This window comes from Ictalurus punctatus, chromosome 7 (genome assembly GCF_001660625.3).
Source record: "Ictalurus punctatus breed USDA103 chromosome 7, Coco_2.0, whole genome shotgun sequence".
NCBI lineage: Eukaryota > Metazoa > Chordata > Actinopteri > Siluriformes > Ictaluridae > Ictalurus > Ictalurus punctatus.
The window spans coordinates 146,657-163,208 of record NC_030422.2 but is presented as its reverse complement, the minus strand read 5'-3'; the positions used below and the strand labels follow the sequence as shown (position 1 = coordinate 163,208).

General features: G+C 41.4%; 1 protein-coding gene across 2 annotated transcripts; it reads right to left on the bottom strand.

Annotated features, from left to right (window-relative positions):
* Positions 1 to 1,430: 1,430 nt before the first annotated feature.
* Positions 1,431 to 16,155, bottom strand: dhx9 (DEAH (Asp-Glu-Ala-His) box helicase 9). Of its 2 annotated transcripts, XM_017471362.3 has the most exons (28): positions 16,041 to 16,155; positions 14,980 to 15,104; positions 14,750 to 14,890; positions 14,476 to 14,584; positions 14,247 to 14,383; positions 13,912 to 14,060; positions 12,004 to 12,050; positions 11,716 to 11,852; positions 11,532 to 11,621; positions 9,674 to 9,829; positions 9,455 to 9,532; positions 9,136 to 9,327; positions 8,871 to 9,012; positions 6,718 to 6,800; positions 6,438 to 6,594; positions 6,214 to 6,311; positions 5,835 to 6,048; positions 5,640 to 5,734; positions 5,481 to 5,554; positions 5,180 to 5,332; positions 4,839 to 4,999; positions 4,605 to 4,716; positions 4,343 to 4,504; positions 4,035 to 4,162; positions 3,643 to 3,872; positions 3,430 to 3,545; positions 3,107 to 3,307; positions 1,431 to 2,919 (listed from the first exon to the last, which is right to left on the bottom strand). In XM_017471362.3, exons 2-28 carry the CDS (start codon positions 15,088 to 15,090, stop codon positions 2,610 to 2,612), a joined length of 3,783 nt encoding a protein of 1,260 aa, XP_017326851.3. In that variant the 5' UTR covers positions 15,091 to 15,104; positions 16,041 to 16,155; the 3' UTR covers positions 1,431 to 2,609. The 2 variants fall into 2 exon arrangements, with proteins under 2 accessions (XP_017326851.3, XP_053537292.1); XM_053681317.1 differs by lacking the exons at positions 14,247 to 14,383; positions 14,476 to 14,584; positions 14,750 to 14,890; positions 14,980 to 15,104; positions 16,041 to 16,155 and adding an exon at positions 12,263 to 12,397 and having other exon boundaries at positions 13,912 to 14,051.
* Between the last annotated feature and the right edge of the window lie 397 nt (positions 16,156 to 16,552).

Genomic DNA, 16,552 nt, shown 5'->3' with positions numbered 1-16,552 from the left:
TCAAATGGGATCGGGTTCGATGGTCAGATGAAACCAGAATAGAGCTTTTTGGTAATAAACACCAGAGGAGGTTTTGGAGCACACAGAGAGGTAGCCGTATGGAAAAGTCCCTCATGCCCACGGTTAAATATGGAGGAGGGTCTTTAATGTTCTGGGACTGTTTTTCTGCAGAGGACCTGGACATTTTGTTAGGATACATGGCATCATGGACTCCATCAAATATCAACAGATATTAAATAAAAACCTGACTGCCTCTGCCAGAAAGTTTCAAATGGGCCGTGGTTGGATCTTCCAGCAGGACAATGATCCAAAACATCATCAACATCAACACAGAAATGGTTTACTGACCACAAAATCAAGGTCCTGCCCTGACCATCCCAGTCCCCTGACCCGAACCCCATAGAAACCCTGTGGGGTGAACTGAAGAGGAGAGTCCACCAGCGTGGACCTGGAAATGTGAAGGATCTGGAGAGATTCTGTCTGGAGGAATGGTCTCGGATCCCTCGCCATGTATTCTCCAACCTCATCAGGCGTTATAGGAGAAGACTCAGAGCAGTTATCTTGGCAAAGGGAGCTAGCACAAAGTATTGACTAAAAAAAGTGCCAATAATTGTTACACATCTATATTTAAAGATATTTCTTTTTGGATAAACCGGTGTTTTGTTTGTTTAACATCCATGAGAAATCATCTCAGCATACATACAATGCTGTTCCAAATGGTAATACTCATCTATTTACAAATCAGTGTACACGTTCCATTGAGGAGGACCACTTACAAGGACAAATGAAATTAAACCAATACATCAACATGTTCCGCCCCTGGTCCAACCCCTAAACCAGGGGTGTCCAATCTTATTCGGAAAGGGCCGGTGTGGGTGCAGGTTTTCATTCCAACCAAGCAGAAGAAACACCTGAGTCTATTGAAAGCCAAGATCAACTGATTAAACAGGTGGAATCAGGTGTGCCTCCTGATTGGTTGGAATGAAAACCTGCACCCACACCGGCCCATTCCGGATAAGATTGGACACCCCTGCCCTAAACCTATGGCTGTGGTGACAATCCTGGTGTCTAACAGCCAAGGCCTTATAGATGAAGTTCAGGAGCAACTGCAAAGAGAGACGATTATGAAACTAAACAGCTTTAAAAAAAAACAAAAACCCACCAGTCTAGAAATCAGCACCAACAAGCTTGAGTCCAACAGTATGGGTGATGTGGGTCAGCTCCTAAAATGGAATCCTGTAATTCACAGGTAAAGCTTAAGAGGACCAGTTGGAGCCTTTATAATTATATTTAACTCCATTAATAGTTCAGAGGTTGATAAAATGTACTTCAGCAAGCTGTGTACTAACAGCAGTTTGGAGTTCTTAACTTTAAACCAATATTTTTAATAGTGATGCATTATTTATGTATTAAATAAATGATGACGCTCATTTCATATTTTAATGACTGACTTTACTGGGACATTTCATTCATGGAAAGAATACCAATTTCACAACCACTCTGCAATTTATCAAAACATTGCATGTAACTCATTACAGTAAATTAAAACAATAATCGGGTCACTTGTCAAAGGAAAACTTGTAAGTACCAGCCTCTACCATGATGCATAGATTTGTGAAACAATTGTCCAACTTGAATAGCTTCTACTACAGGTGCATCTAAAAAAAATTAATATCTATGAAGACTTAATTTTTCCACATAATTTAATTCATAAAGTGGAACTTTAATATATTCTAGATTCATTACACAAAGCGAATTATTTCAAGCCTTTTTTCTTATTGATCGTGATGATTATGGAAATCAAGGTTCCAGAGTCTGGAGGAAGAGTGTGGAAACTTCACACTGGACTTCAAGCTACTTGGATTCTGTTCCTCTCCAGTCAGTGATGATTTGAGGTGCCATATCATCTGCTGGTGTTGGTCCAGTGTGTTTTCTCAAGTCGAGAGTTGATGCAGCGTCTACCAGGAGATTTTAGAGCACTTCATGCTTCCCTCTGCTGACAAGCTTTATGAAGATGCTGATTACCTTTTCCAGCAGGACTCTGCACCTGCCCACAGTGCCAAAACAACTAGTAACTGGTTTCCTGACCATGGTATTACTGTGCTTGATTGTCCAGCCGATTCGCCTGACCCGAACCCCACAGAGAATCTACAAGAGACACCAAATCCAACAATACAGACGAGCTGAAGGCCGCTATCAAAGCAACCTGGGCTTCAAGAACACCTCAGCAGTGCCTCAGGCTGATCGCCTCCATGTCACGCCGCATCGATGCAGTAATTCATGTGAAAGGAGCCCCGCCCAAGTATCAGTTCATAAATTAACATACCTTTCAGAAGGTCTGTAAGCCGTAATCAAGATTAAATCAAGATTAAAACTAAAACAAAAAAAGGCTTGAAATATTTCACTATTTCAATATATTAAAAAAAAAAAAAAAAAAAAAAAAAAAAAAAAAAAAAAAAAAAAAAAAAAAAAAAAAAAATGCACCTGTATTCCCCACTATGCAAACCAGGCTTTTCTTAACAGACCAAATTAATCATGCAAGGAATCAGTGAACATAGTGCTAATGGCACGGACATCTGCAAAGGTTAAGACTAGCTTTGAATCCCTCTCTAAAATCCTCCATATCCACCTCTGTTGAACCCACGACCTCCCCCGTAACCACCTCCACCCCCTCTGTATCCACCTCCACCTCCACCCCGATACTCGCCCGACCCCCGGTATCCACCTCCACCTCTGTACCCTCCAGATCCTCTGTATCCCCCAGACCCCCTGTATCCCCCAGACCCCCTGTATCCCCCAGACCCCCTATACCCTCCACCACCGTATCCTCCACCTCCTCTGTATCCTCCCCGTCCCCGGAACCCTCCATCTCCGCCATCCATCCGGGACATCTTCGGAGGTCGTGGACCATCTCCAAAACTGAGGGGAAAATTTTTTTAAATTATGGGATGTATACTACAGCAGGTACATTCTCTCACAAATGTGCCATTTTTGGACTAAAATGCATTCCTTATCTCCGTTTACAATTCTTTCAGTAGTCTGAATAAATTTGTTTTCAAAAATAAGACAGGAGGGCAAACAGTGCTCAAGTGAATGGGAAACTCACCGTGGATTGCTGGTCATGAGGTTGAGTCCCGCAGAAGAGGGTCTGGAGAGGAGCCGAATGGCATTCAGCAGGCGTTCATTGGTGGGATCGATACTTCTGATGTACTCTGGGTCTTTGGTCACTTCCACCACTAGAGCCTCCATCGCAGCTCTTAGTCCTGCGATGCTACCAGCTACTTCATGCTCAATACGCAGGTTGATCCTGTGAACGGAATAAACTCACGTCCTTCAAGGGGCAACAACCGGTAGGGGAGTGGCAACTCTTTCATCCATCTTACAGAACAAACCAAAAAGTGTAAGAATGCAGCCATTTTCTAAACTTACCAGTCATCAAGTACGACCACCTCTCCGTCAGATGAGATTTTCTTGGCAGCGAACAAAATAAGCTGCAGAGGGCTGACCATGGTCATCCCTTTGGCTGAAATGGCTCGGGTTCGAATCTGCAATAATTACAAACAGCATTTGACGTTAACAGCTGCGATTAACAAACGATGACGCATCATTTGTTTTAGGGGCCAGGATGAGCACAGCGCGGACCTTTTCCCCGAAGACGAAGAAAGGTGACGGGTAACTCGGGTCTTGACTGGAGAAGGGGCAGTTAACGGAAGACTTATGGATGAGCGCGTTTCGACCTTCAGTAGTCAAGATTTTCCTCTTTTCTTTGTGGTAACAGACGTTGGGGTAGGAACCGTAAGTCAGCAAGGAGATCACCACGTCCAGATTGTTGTCCGGCCCCACGTTGTTAAACACCTGATTCATTAGGCACTCTGTATAGAAGAATTTTTTTTATAAAACAAACATTCATGTAACTGAGAATAATGAAAATAAGGAAGAATTAAGAAAATGCCAGAACAAGACATTTTATGAAAAGAATGACCTTAATAACAGTGCTCACTATTAACTGGTTGATTAAAGAACCGTTTACATACCTTCAGGAAAACCGGTGTTAATTAGGATATCCTTTAGCTGGACTTTGGCTTCCCAAGTCATCCTTAAAGTGGACATATGCAAACGCTTGTGCTCACAGAACCTGGCTTCTGCCTCCTCGCCACCCATCCTACACAAGATAAACACTTTTTTTAAAAATAAATCCCCATACCCATGTGTTCATTACTTCATAAAATCCTTTAGGACATAAAAAAAAAAATCATCAGATGCTGTAAAAAAGAAATAAATAAAAATCTGTGTATAAACATGCATTCATACACAGTTTAGTGCAAAAGCAGGACATTCCTACCTAACTTCATCCCAGGCTTGAAAGACAGAAAGTAGGGCCACGTGGTCAGAGAATCGTGTGCCTGCAAAGTTCCTGTGAACAAACCCTAAACGCTTGCCCTCGCTGATGAACGGCTCGGAGAAGCACGAGGCGGCGGAAATGGTGCAAACGGCATCTCCGACGCTAGAAACACACACACACGACTCGTGGAAATTATTAAATAGTCGTGGCAAGCAAATAAGAAAAGTTTTTAAAAAAATAAAAATAACACCAAATCAGCTACTTTAGGATACAGCCCATGATCATCATCTTTCCCAGACGAGGCTCAATGGGAAGTCGTGCTAGGATGCGTCCCATTGGGGTCAGCTCGTCGTTAGCATCGAGGGCGTCTAGCTCTGGGGGAAAATTTAAAAGTATATAAATAAAATTTAATTCCCCACGTAGTTTAATTTAATCTTAGTGGCCCTTTAAAGTAACAGTTTGGACTAATCTGCAAGGCCGTGGTGTGATGAGCTACCTCGGAGTGTGTGTTCGGCTTCGATGACGGCGTCCAGAGGAGGTGGCTCGATCGCTTTGGCCAGAAAATGTCCAATAGCACCGAGCCGGAGAAGCTTGATGCTGAGGGCCACCTCGTGCAGCGGCGTGCGGAAGATCTCCGGAGTCATGTGGGTCTCCAATCTACAGAGTGGGTAAATCACAGGGTAATTGGCACCGGAATATTTCTCAAAAAAAAAAAAAAAAAAATACCGAACACAAAAGTTAAGAGTATAAAAGTTAAATTTCACTAAAGACTGGGAATCAGTACATCCGTGAGAACGTGCATAGTTTCGCTCGGGTGTTAAATTAATGCGCGCGTACTTCTCAAAGCGTGCTTTGCTGCACAGGTGGAAGCAGAAGCCCGGTCTGACGCGGCCAGCTCGGCCCTTTCGCTGCTCCAGGTTGGTTTTGGATGCCCAAACGGTGGCGTAGTTGGTCATGTTGTTATGCGCAGTAAATAGCTTCACCTTTTGTCTGTGGAGTCAGAATCACAGTAAATAATAATAATAATAATAATAAATAAAACCTTCAAAAACAAAACATGCTCAAGCAGATCAGATGGACGTTGAGAAACATTATGCAAAGCTGATGTGCAAGATTTCTTAATCAACATAGAACATACTTGCAGGAGTCAATGACGTAGACCACGTCGTTGATTGTAATGCTGGTCTCGGCAATATTTGTTGATAGAATAACCTGCAAACACGATCGAACAGGTTAGTGAGGGAGCTGCGTATTTTACAGTAATGTTAAACCACATGTTAAAAACGCACAAACACACCTTGATCACGCCGTCAGGTACAGGCTCAAACACCAGCCTTTGCTCCTCTCTGGGGATCTGAGAGTGGAGAGGCAGGATCCTGTAGTGATTGCTACCTAGTACACGCAAAACAAAACCACGCAGATGAACTATCTTCATCGGCAGCTTAAGCTGACTCAACAATACAACACGACTGAACGACAAAGTCTAACCGACCAAAATGTGCGTTCATCTCCAAGTGTTTCTGCATGGAATAGATGAGATTCCAGCCGGGCAGGAAGACCAGCACGGCCCCGGACACTTGTAACGTCTCGATGTATTTCAGCAGCGCCTCGATCAGCTCGAACGGCGTTTCCTTCTCGTTCATTTGGGCCATGGAGCGTTTCGTCTCCGGACCGTACTCGGGGCCACACACCAAGTTACAGTTGACCTGTGGAACACAGAAACCCCGTCGCGAGTCAACGTGATGTCAGGAAAATGTACTCGCACCTGAGTACCTAACATACTGTCTACATTAAAAAGAATGTTATAAACAGATTTACAGAAAACAAGCTCGGATATGACGGACTGAAGACTCAAAAACGCTCTCGCGTACCTCCTCCTCACCACCTTCCTCGTCTTTGTCTTTTCGCTTCTTATCAGACGGCGGCGGGACAAACCCGGTCATCTGAACGCAGTCCTCCAGGAAATACTCTGGAGAACATTTTTCTTTTCAGCATGGCGATATATATAAAATTCTCTTGCAAAACTTCCCACAAACATTTCTTTAAAACAATAAGATAATAAAATAAAGTGATAGGGGGTCCGCTAATTACATACCCTGCACGGGGTACGTGCGTCCAAACACTTCTATGATGGGACTGTTGAAGAAGTATTCTCTGAACATGGTCGTATCGATGGTGGCGGACATGAGGACAACGCGGACGTCGGGGAAGGCGTGGATCACGTCTCTTAACACCACCATCAGGAAATCGGTCTGGAGACGAAGACAAAACCATGCTTGAATTTTTTATTTTTTTAAATTTAAGAATCACACAAACTTGGACAGCTTCCAATTCAGGAATCAGACACTGAACACATTTGAAACGAATCAACTTACGTTTATGTCTCGCTCATGGATTTCATCCACGATCACGTGGCTGATCCCTCGAATTCCGGCTTCCAGCTTCCTCAGGAGAACCCCTTACAATGAAGAAACCAAAAGAAGGCAAGTTATGAAGAATCAAGAAAAGTAGGGCTGCACGATTATGGCCAAAATGATAATCCCAATTATTCTGATCAATACTGAGATCTCGATTATTAATTGATTTTAGTGACAACGTTTTTTTTATTGCACTTTCATATTCATTAAGGTCTCATGACACAATATAACACACAGGTAGCATGAGAAACCTTGAATTTGTCAATTATGATAGAATTTAGGAACATAGTGTGAGCCATGACACATTAATTTACCTTCTGATAAACAAAATTGTATATTTTCAATTAATTTTACAGACTGTATGCAAAACACAACCGTTAACATGTTGCATTTGTTTACATGGTGGAACAAAACAAAAATACAACAAAACAATACTAAACAAAAATTCAATAAACCTCAATATTCAGTGTTTGAAGCCTGCTCCTCTTAAATATATTTAAAGCTACACTATTAGACATTTCCACTGTCATGGTTCTGGGCTGGAGTCAGTTCTCGACCCGCTCTGTGTGTATTGTGTAGATATCTGAATAATCTCATATAGGATGTGATTGGGTGAGTTCATTTACCCGTCAGATGCAAAGCGCTTTAGTTTAATGGTGTTCATTACTGACGCTCCGATCAGGATTTTTACAGCCGATACCGATCCAGATACCAATCTTTTTTATTTAAACTTTAATCAAACAGTCTATCATAAACAGTTAAATGTAAGCTCTCTGCTCATGGTCACTGTTAATTGAATTAAAATAATAGCAATGAGAAATACTGTTGGTTAACTAATAAATAAACAGCATAAAATATTTACTTTTAAATACCTTAAAAACAATAGAGTCCTAATTAATGTCAAATTGATATTAAATGCAACCCATAGTAATTAAACATCACTTAATTTCTCATTTTATTTATATTTTATGACGTTAATATAATATCTATTTTTTATAGTAAATAATTTATTTATAACTAAGCACATTTTCTGTCTTTACATTTTATTAGTTTTCTGTTTGTTTGTTTGTTTATCAGTTGTTCCTTTGAGATCAGTTCACCAGTACAGTGCCCATGTCTGTGTTTTGGGGGATTAAATCAAAACATGGAAACTGGAGTTGACTTTTCTAGCGATACCTGGCAACCGTGAGTTTAAATGGAGTGAATAAGGGTTAGTGAAGGAGAGCGGCAGTGTACTGTATGTTTACAGACTGAACAGTTGCTATTCTTGATTATGATTGGTGAATTATTTAATAAAGTAGTCTGAATTAAACCCACCTTGTAGCATTATTATTAATTTACTCCACCCGACACTGCTGTGTCTGCACAAGCAGGTGAAAGTTCAGGTCATTTTGCGGGATCAATAAAAGATGGCGGTCTGTGAGATCGGGAATTTGAAACAGATGATGCACAGAGTTACTCTCGTCATCATAATGGCTTCTCTGCAGTATTTACACACTTGTTCAGCTGACTGAGGAAATGAAAAGCAGTGTGAAAGTAACTGTTGCTCGGGGTACATGCATTTTGGACTTCCTGTAGTTTTTATTCCAATTGTATTATACAACTCCGAACAGGTCACTTGCACCGGTGCAAATAAATATTTATTCACAGTCGCACAAAGTACTTTTCAGTCACAAATGCGAGTGAAATTGTGGCACTGTAGAGCCCTGAGTTTATCTGCAAAGTTTTTTCCCCATTCGGTTTGATGACGTTTAATGTCCCTGACAACCTCTGTAGTGCCATTTAGCAAAGCGCTGGAGCGCGAAGCGAAGCTGGCCGCTCCAGGGCTAAAACGCTAACTCCATTTCGGGATTTTGGCACTACAAAATGACGTCATCCCTGCGCCTCTCTAAGGTGATTGGCTGTAGTGTAGGAAGTGCTTGATTTGATCTGCAGCAGAGTTTTCTATTAGTGGAGGACAAACTTTATATGTCAGTATCGCAGTCGATTATGTTCATGGGCAGTCAAAATCGTATTATTTTATACGACTATTTTTTTCCCCTCTCCAAATAACCGAGCACATGAATACTGCGCAGAAGGTGTGAAGGCCGGCGGGTCTGATGTCCACTCACCGACGGTGCAGAAGAGGATGCTGGCATGCGGCCTCGGCAGGATGGACTCAAAACGCACGCTATACCCGCAGCTCTTCCCAAGATCCTCAGCTCTCTCATACGCCACGCGCTCAGCCACAGACACTGCGCTGATTCGCCGAGGCTACGTTTGAAACCAGATTTGTTCAGAGTTAATCTGCAGTGTGTTTGCTAATGCACATACACAAAAAAATCTGTAACAAGCCTAACGATTAAACTCTGCTGAATCCGGGGTGTAGCAGCTCACCTGGGTGACGACGATGTTGCACTCAGAGGCTCTTCCTTCTTGAATGTACTGGTCCAGGATGTACTGCGGCACCTGAGTGGTCTTTCCGCAGCCGGTGGCCCCGCGGATGATCACTACCGGACTGCTATTGATCGTGCGCATGATCTCTTCTTCAAACTTTTTAACAGGCAACTGCTCTCGCTCATGCAGCCTCTGCCAAACAAACAAACAAAATCAAACTACTGAACGACTAGAACGATAACCCTGATGATTAGTATGCTGAAGAAAGTAGAATGGTCTTTGAAAACCGTGCTTATGGAGCATATCCCCCTCATCTCACCTCCTGCAGGATGGGGTCATGATCTAATTGGTAGCGGAGTTCGCTTTGCAGGTCAGAACTGATCTGCTCTGGGGTGCACTGCCAACAGGTTCGTAGTGGGTGGGGAAAAAAAATATATAAAAAAGCCATTTTCAGATAATATTTATGTCAAAAAAATTCCTCACTGAAAAATCTAAAAACGTTCATTCTCCGAGAGAATAGAAACACCAATAAACTTACAAAAGCCAAAGGTCCCTCATCGATGTTGCTGCTGGTCCAAGGGTTCCAGTTGATCTGAGGAGGAGACCACTGCACCACACCTCCTGTGTTCTGCTTCTGGGACGGCTCAAAGTGCGCCAACTTTCCCTGAATCAAAGACACTGGACCACTAGGATCCTGAGGGGTGGGGGACACAAAAAGGAACCTTTTAGGGCTGCACGATTAATCAAATAACGATCTTGATGTTGACGGCCCACGGTTACACGAACATGCGATACTGACGTTTAAAGTTCATCCTCCGCTCATAGAAAACTCCGCTGCAGATCAAATCAAGCGCTTCCTACACGTACAGCAAGTCACTATAGAGAGCACAGGGATGACGTCAATTTGTAACGCCAAAACCTGGAAACGAGTTAGCATTTTATCCCTTCTGGTTACATCGTCCCGAGGTCAGTGGGTCCCATTTTTTAAATGGGATTTTGGTAAAAACCCTGGAATAAGATCTGTGGTGAACAAAAGTATTTTCAGGTTTTATTCTACAACATAAAATACAACAGTAATACCCCACGCATGATTTTTTACAGCTTAAGTGTATTGCAAAAGGCGGTCGCTAACATGTTGCTAAATGAGACTACAGATGTTGTCGGGGACATTAAACATCGTCGCGCTGAACAGGAAACGTCTCTGCGGATAAACTGGTTGAGGTTTGCACAACTCCCAAAAAAGTGGATAAGGTTCATCCACAGAGTAAATCCGTGTTCTGGAAAAGGTTTTAAATAACGTTTGGAGTAGTCGGAAGCTCGGTGATGGTGGCGTTGAAGTCGAGCGACCGTGGTGTAGTTCCTTTAAAGCGTACGTGTTCATTTGTGAAAATGGTCTTGATGGACGGGACGTGTTAGTGCTGTAAACTTTTGGTGGTCACAGAGATTATTTTTTGTGATAATCCAAAAGTCTGTGTGAAAATCCTATTGGGTTTTTGTGGAGGGAACCGGTGTGATGATAACTCCCGGGTTCCGGTACGAAATGACGTCGTCCCTGCACCTCTCTGTTGGGTGATCTGTCTGCGTCACAGTGTAAACTCTGTTATTGACTTTTCTGCATTCGCCTGAATTATTTTCATTTGGTTATATATTATTATATTTGATGCATATTTTCATTTGGTTGATGATATTTATTTTTACTTATCCCTATATTTTGGGTAGAGTTTTATTTATATTTTGCTTCTACGAGATGATGCACTTTAAGGACCAGTCTAATTTGATGTAAAGATTTGGACATTAACAGGAATGTAGCACAACATGGAGGTGAAAGCAGCGGTCTGTTTATTTAAAAGTGAAAGTGCAATAAAAATATGTTGTCCCTTAATAAATTTAATAAAATAAAGCAATAAACAATCGTGACATCAATATTGATCAAAATAATCACGATCATCATTTTGAGCATAATCGTGCAGCCCTACAACCTTTACATTCATGTAAAACAAAACAAAAACAGAAGCACCTAGGCAAGGTTGTCCAAATCTTTAACTATCAAGTTACTGTGAGAATTCAGACTCTTCTACAGTTGTAGCCAATCCACATCAAGATTCCTGACAATGCTTTGTGGTTCGTTTGAAAAGAGTGATTATCCGAGTTTCTGTTCTTCTCAGTGTTTAGAGTTCACCCAGGCAAAAAAAATCGTGTGTGAAAATCCAAGGAGTTTAAAAAATTCTCACAAACACGGTTACCAACAACCCCGTTAAGGTCAAAGTCACCGGGATCACGTTCTTCTAAAACGCATGACGTGAACGTTCACCGAAGCTTTTTAATGCATCACGCTGCTGCCCTATGATTGGCTGACGACCACATGATAAAGGACAGGATTGGACATTAATACTTACAGGTGGAGGAACCTGGATGCCAAGCTCTTGGATGACGCTCCGTAGCTGATGCTTCAGCTCGTCGCTAACGTTCACGTTATACACCTCCAACTGGCAAAAAATAGTAACATCACCAAAGACGGTTAAACCGTACCATCCCAATACCGTTCTACTTCTCTGGACATGTGCGAGGTGTTCAACTCACCGTCTCTCCATCTTTCTTCTTGGTCTGTCCCGTGAAAGCCTCGATGACGCCGAGATGGTACAACTGACGGACCAGGGAAAGAGCGCACGACTGGGCGGCCAGCTTTTTATTGGAGCCATGCTCACGAGCAAAAATATCTGCACGTTATTAAACACACACAACAATAACGCACTATAATGTAGAAATTCTAGAGCAGAACTGGCATTGTGCTGACATATCCTCTTGTACAAGGTCGACCGGTGACAGTGCAAAGTAAACATAAAATACAAAAGATTAAAAGATACTTACTCCTACGCAGCTGTTTCACAAAGATAGTCATTTCAGCAATGAAGCTCCTACAAGTACAACATTGTTTAAGGAAGAAAAAAAAAAGAAGAAAAAAAAAAAAGGGAAAAGATGTGAATCAAAAAGCAGTTACAAATGATCTGTATGGCTTTAAGTCCAGTACTATTAACATCTTAAAAGTAACAGTTAATAAACCTCAAACATTTTAAAAAGCAAGAGGAAACCACACGCACATTTATACAGTTCCGTTAAAAGAACTGACCTCTGCCTAGCAACTGAACCCCATGTCATGAATAAAAGAGTGTCCGCATGTCACTGCCTCATCTTGAGTAGGTATGTTTTTCTGCCAGACTTCCAACCATCAACGCTTCCATCGCGACCACGGGAGCCTCCGTTCCTGATGGAGTGACACCAGAAATCACAACCAGCCGGTACCACACCCCCACAAACACCTCCAGCACTCTTCCAAATCAAGCCCTCCATGTGGCACCTTAGTGCAGCCTAAGCGATGCCCCATGTTTAGCACAAATAAAAAGGTTGTGATTTCTGGTATCATTATCCCCCCCAGCTTATTTCCTTAAATCCTTCAAATGTCAAGTTCAATGTTTATGAAAAGTATAGTAATAGATAGAATAGTAAACAGAACTTTGTTAATGATTTTACAGTTGTTTTTTGCACGAGAGCCCTTTGGGGTTTAATGTACACCAAGGAGTTCTCTCATTCAATTACAAGTCCAACAGAAAAACATACACTCGAATCGACCGACACTACAGGCTGAAGATGTGGAAGCAAGCAGCGGGTTCAAAAACGCTTTAGGATTATGTTAAAGATGTTCTCCCAAAATCTCACACCGATTTGGTGATTTCTCCTGATTTTAACGGTAACAGATTTTACAGTGAACTATTAGGATACTATTAACAAATATCAAATCCCAATTTCCCTCTCTGTTCAGTTAGTCAGCCTACAGGAGTGCCTAAACGTGAGGGTCGGATGTACAGTGCCTTGCGCAAATATTCACAACTCTTGAAATTTTCAGCATTTTTGTTGCTATACAGAGCTGAAATGGACAGTTTTATAGAACGATAATAAGAATACTAATAAGACGACGACAGCATGAACCTGCACAAAATATCTACATACTTTCGCCTGGTGGAAACCAAACACTGCTCATCACCTCGAAAGCATCGTTCTGACAGTGAAGCATGGATGGTGGTGGTAGCACGCTGATGATGTTTTAGGGGGAGGGGTAGGACGGGGATGCTTTTCATCAGCAGGGATGAGACACTGATCAGGGTTAAAGATGAGGGATGAAACCAAATACAGGGCAATCCTGGAAGAAAACCCTGTTCCCGTCTGCAAGAGACTTGAGAATGCAGTCGGGGTTTGCCTTTCAAAAAAAGCTCTGGCTCTGGCTTGGTAGAATGCCCCAGTCAAAACAGAGACCTCAAATCTGAGTTATAATTTTTGGCAAGACTTGAAAACTGCAGTTCACCAAACAGTCTCCAGCCAGTTTGACAAGTGCTTAAACGAGTGTGGCGAGAAGAACGGGCAAAAATAACAGGACCCCAATGTGAAAAGCTTGTAGCCAAAGGTGGTTCCTCCACGTAACCAACTTGCATTGTTTTAAATTGTAACAATAGCAAATGTGGCAACTTTCCAAAAAAATTTATTTAAATCAAACAAGGAATCAGATAGGTGTCCGATAATTCTCTACACCTACACCTTTAGCTACACCCTAAAGCTACACCTTTTTCATTCCATATAGAAATGTCTCTCTCTGTTTACTGTCTATGTTAGTGTTGCTTCCAAACTTCTGTGGTGTAGTGTATTCTACGCTCCTTGGTTTTCTAATATGCATTCTGAGTTACGGATGAAGTATTTATTTTCTTTCTTTTTTTGTGGCTTTCAAACCTGTTGTGGTCTGGTCCCACTTGGTTGTATTTGTAGTCTGTTTGGACTTTCTCTTTCTGAAAGAACTGGTTCAGACGAGCCTTTGCGTTGTCCAAAGTCCAGTTTCCGTGCAGACCGGCATTTAGATCTACTTCCTCAGACTCCAGGGTCTGGTGAGGAAAATAAATTAAAATACAAAAAAGCTTAATGTGCACTCAAGAACACAAATTATGAAGTAAAATTGCTTATATAAAATGTCACAGTCGTATGGTAATACTCATGGGTACTCAACATGCTGGAGTTTTTAGTTTTGCCCGTTTGTTCATTTGACTAAAAGTACTCAAATTATATCATACAGCTTTTGCATCCTGCTCCTCTTTCCTGGAGTAGTAGTCCTGTAGGTTAGCACCTCGGTCCCACTGAGGATTATTCATGCCAGAGTAGCCGAGACCAGTCACTCCAGGAACCGGAACAGCGCTCGGTTCAGTAGTCTCTGGGAGCGAGAACAAAATTTAGAGAGAGTCACTTTTACAACAGATTCAACACCATCATAGCATTGTACAACCAAAATCATATTCATCGTACCTATCTCTTGTTTCACAAGTAAATGTGGAGGCAAAGGACCACTGGAAGGCAGAGTCCCAAACCCACTTCCTTCACCTCCTCCACCATCAGGAACATCTGGAAAACTGGCCTGTTAACAGAAGGACAGAAAATTCTCATGCACACTAAGCATATTTCATCAAGCCAATATCTTGTATCCCTCATTCTTTTCCACTACTGCAAAAATCCTAACAGCGTCTTCTTTGGGGTCACACATGATCTACTCGAAAATCTTTATTATACCACTGATACTTACCCCTAAAGCAGGTACTTCAGAAGCACTCATCTCTCCAACACGGACCAGATAATTTACAAAGTCTCTTGCTGCATTGGCCTGGGCATCTTTCTTATTGGTGGAGTTTCCCATTCCGATGTAACTGAAACCGTCAACCCTCACCTATGGGTAGGCATCGCGTTCAGACACATGTCTGAATTGATACACATTTACGATGTAGTCGATGTGAAAGACCATCCTGTTGAACTTACCTCACACAGAAACTTCTGCCTGTTCTTATTTCCCGCCGCCCGGATATCATAGTTCGGAGTCAACTTCTTTTTTCCGCACCAGGCGTACAGAAAATTTTTTATGTCCCCCATGGTCAAGGGCTCACCTGTTCAAGAACAACAACAACAACAAAAAAAAACCTGACATAACCTTAATGAGATAAGGAATAAACCGTAATAAAGGCAAGCTGTAAAACGATAAACAGATTACAAACTGTTACAGACTAACTGACTAGCTAACTACAAGTTACCAAATGACTTCATGGAATCATTTGCATATCATGAATAGTCATGACCATGTGCATATCAAAACATGTCCTAAAGACATTTAGAACAGAACTTTTATCAAAGACTATAACTTGCTGGCAGTCATGGCACCACAAGGTTATTATTTGTGTATTTAAAAAAATAAAAAAAAATAAAAAAAATAATAAATAATAAAAAAAAGAGACCTAATAACAAAGCATAAGGGCGGGACAAACTATGCTGATCGGTGATTGGTCGGTTGCCACAACGGTGTTATACTAATCAAACATATAGAAGGTCAGTTCTCCTTTGATCATTTTTTTTAAATTAATTTCGATTTTGGCTGGCGAAATATCCCGCCCAAAACAGTTGTATTGACCATATACAGTTTGAGAATCGGACAAATATGTGGATAAAACCGCAGAATTAGACACAATGCCAGGAACATCGCCAAAATGGCCGCCAAGTGTTCTGACGTCACAATAAAGATGTTTTGATTGTTTATCGAAACTAGCATGCTAGCTTCGTTATCTTGCAAAGAAACACCTAACTAATTTTATTATTTTGGCGAATGTGTTTAAATTGCAATATAATTTACATGACTGCTAGATCGAACGTTTCCAACATATTATCTAAAACGCGCTGAATTGAACGTAATAATTTAATAACAGATTGGCACCGCGGACTAACATGTAGCGGAAGCGGACATTTTAAAAAAATGTTTCAAAATGACCAAACATGACCCAACATAATGATGTTAATGGCCTGTAATAAGCAGTAAGAAGGAAGTCACTCACAATGCCGCCACAAACGCACAAGAATCAATAGCTTCCCCGCTACACAGCATAGAGAAGGGACGTCTTCTTCTATTTTTTGTATAGTGGTTGGCAAACCAACTAGAAGGTGCGATTCTGCCACCTACAGGGCTGGAGTATAGAGCACAACTTGGTTGTGCAGGAAATTACTATAAAAATAAAAACCCTACTATTTAAAACCTAGTTACCAATCCTGTAACATAAAAAGTCTAAATAATTCCCTATGAATTCTATCATCTGTTTCATCTCCAAATATGTCCTTGAGTGAATAATTACTTACTCCCCATTGTTTCACTGCTTGGAATAATTGCAATCTTTCTCTATTTTATATACAGGTGCCTCTCAAAAAATTTGAATATCATTGAAAAGTTCATTATTTCTCCATAATTGAATTCAAAAAGTGGAACTTTCATATATTCTAGATTCATTACACATAACATGAAATATTTCAAGCCCAGTTTGATTGAATCTTTATGATTATGGCTTATAGTTCA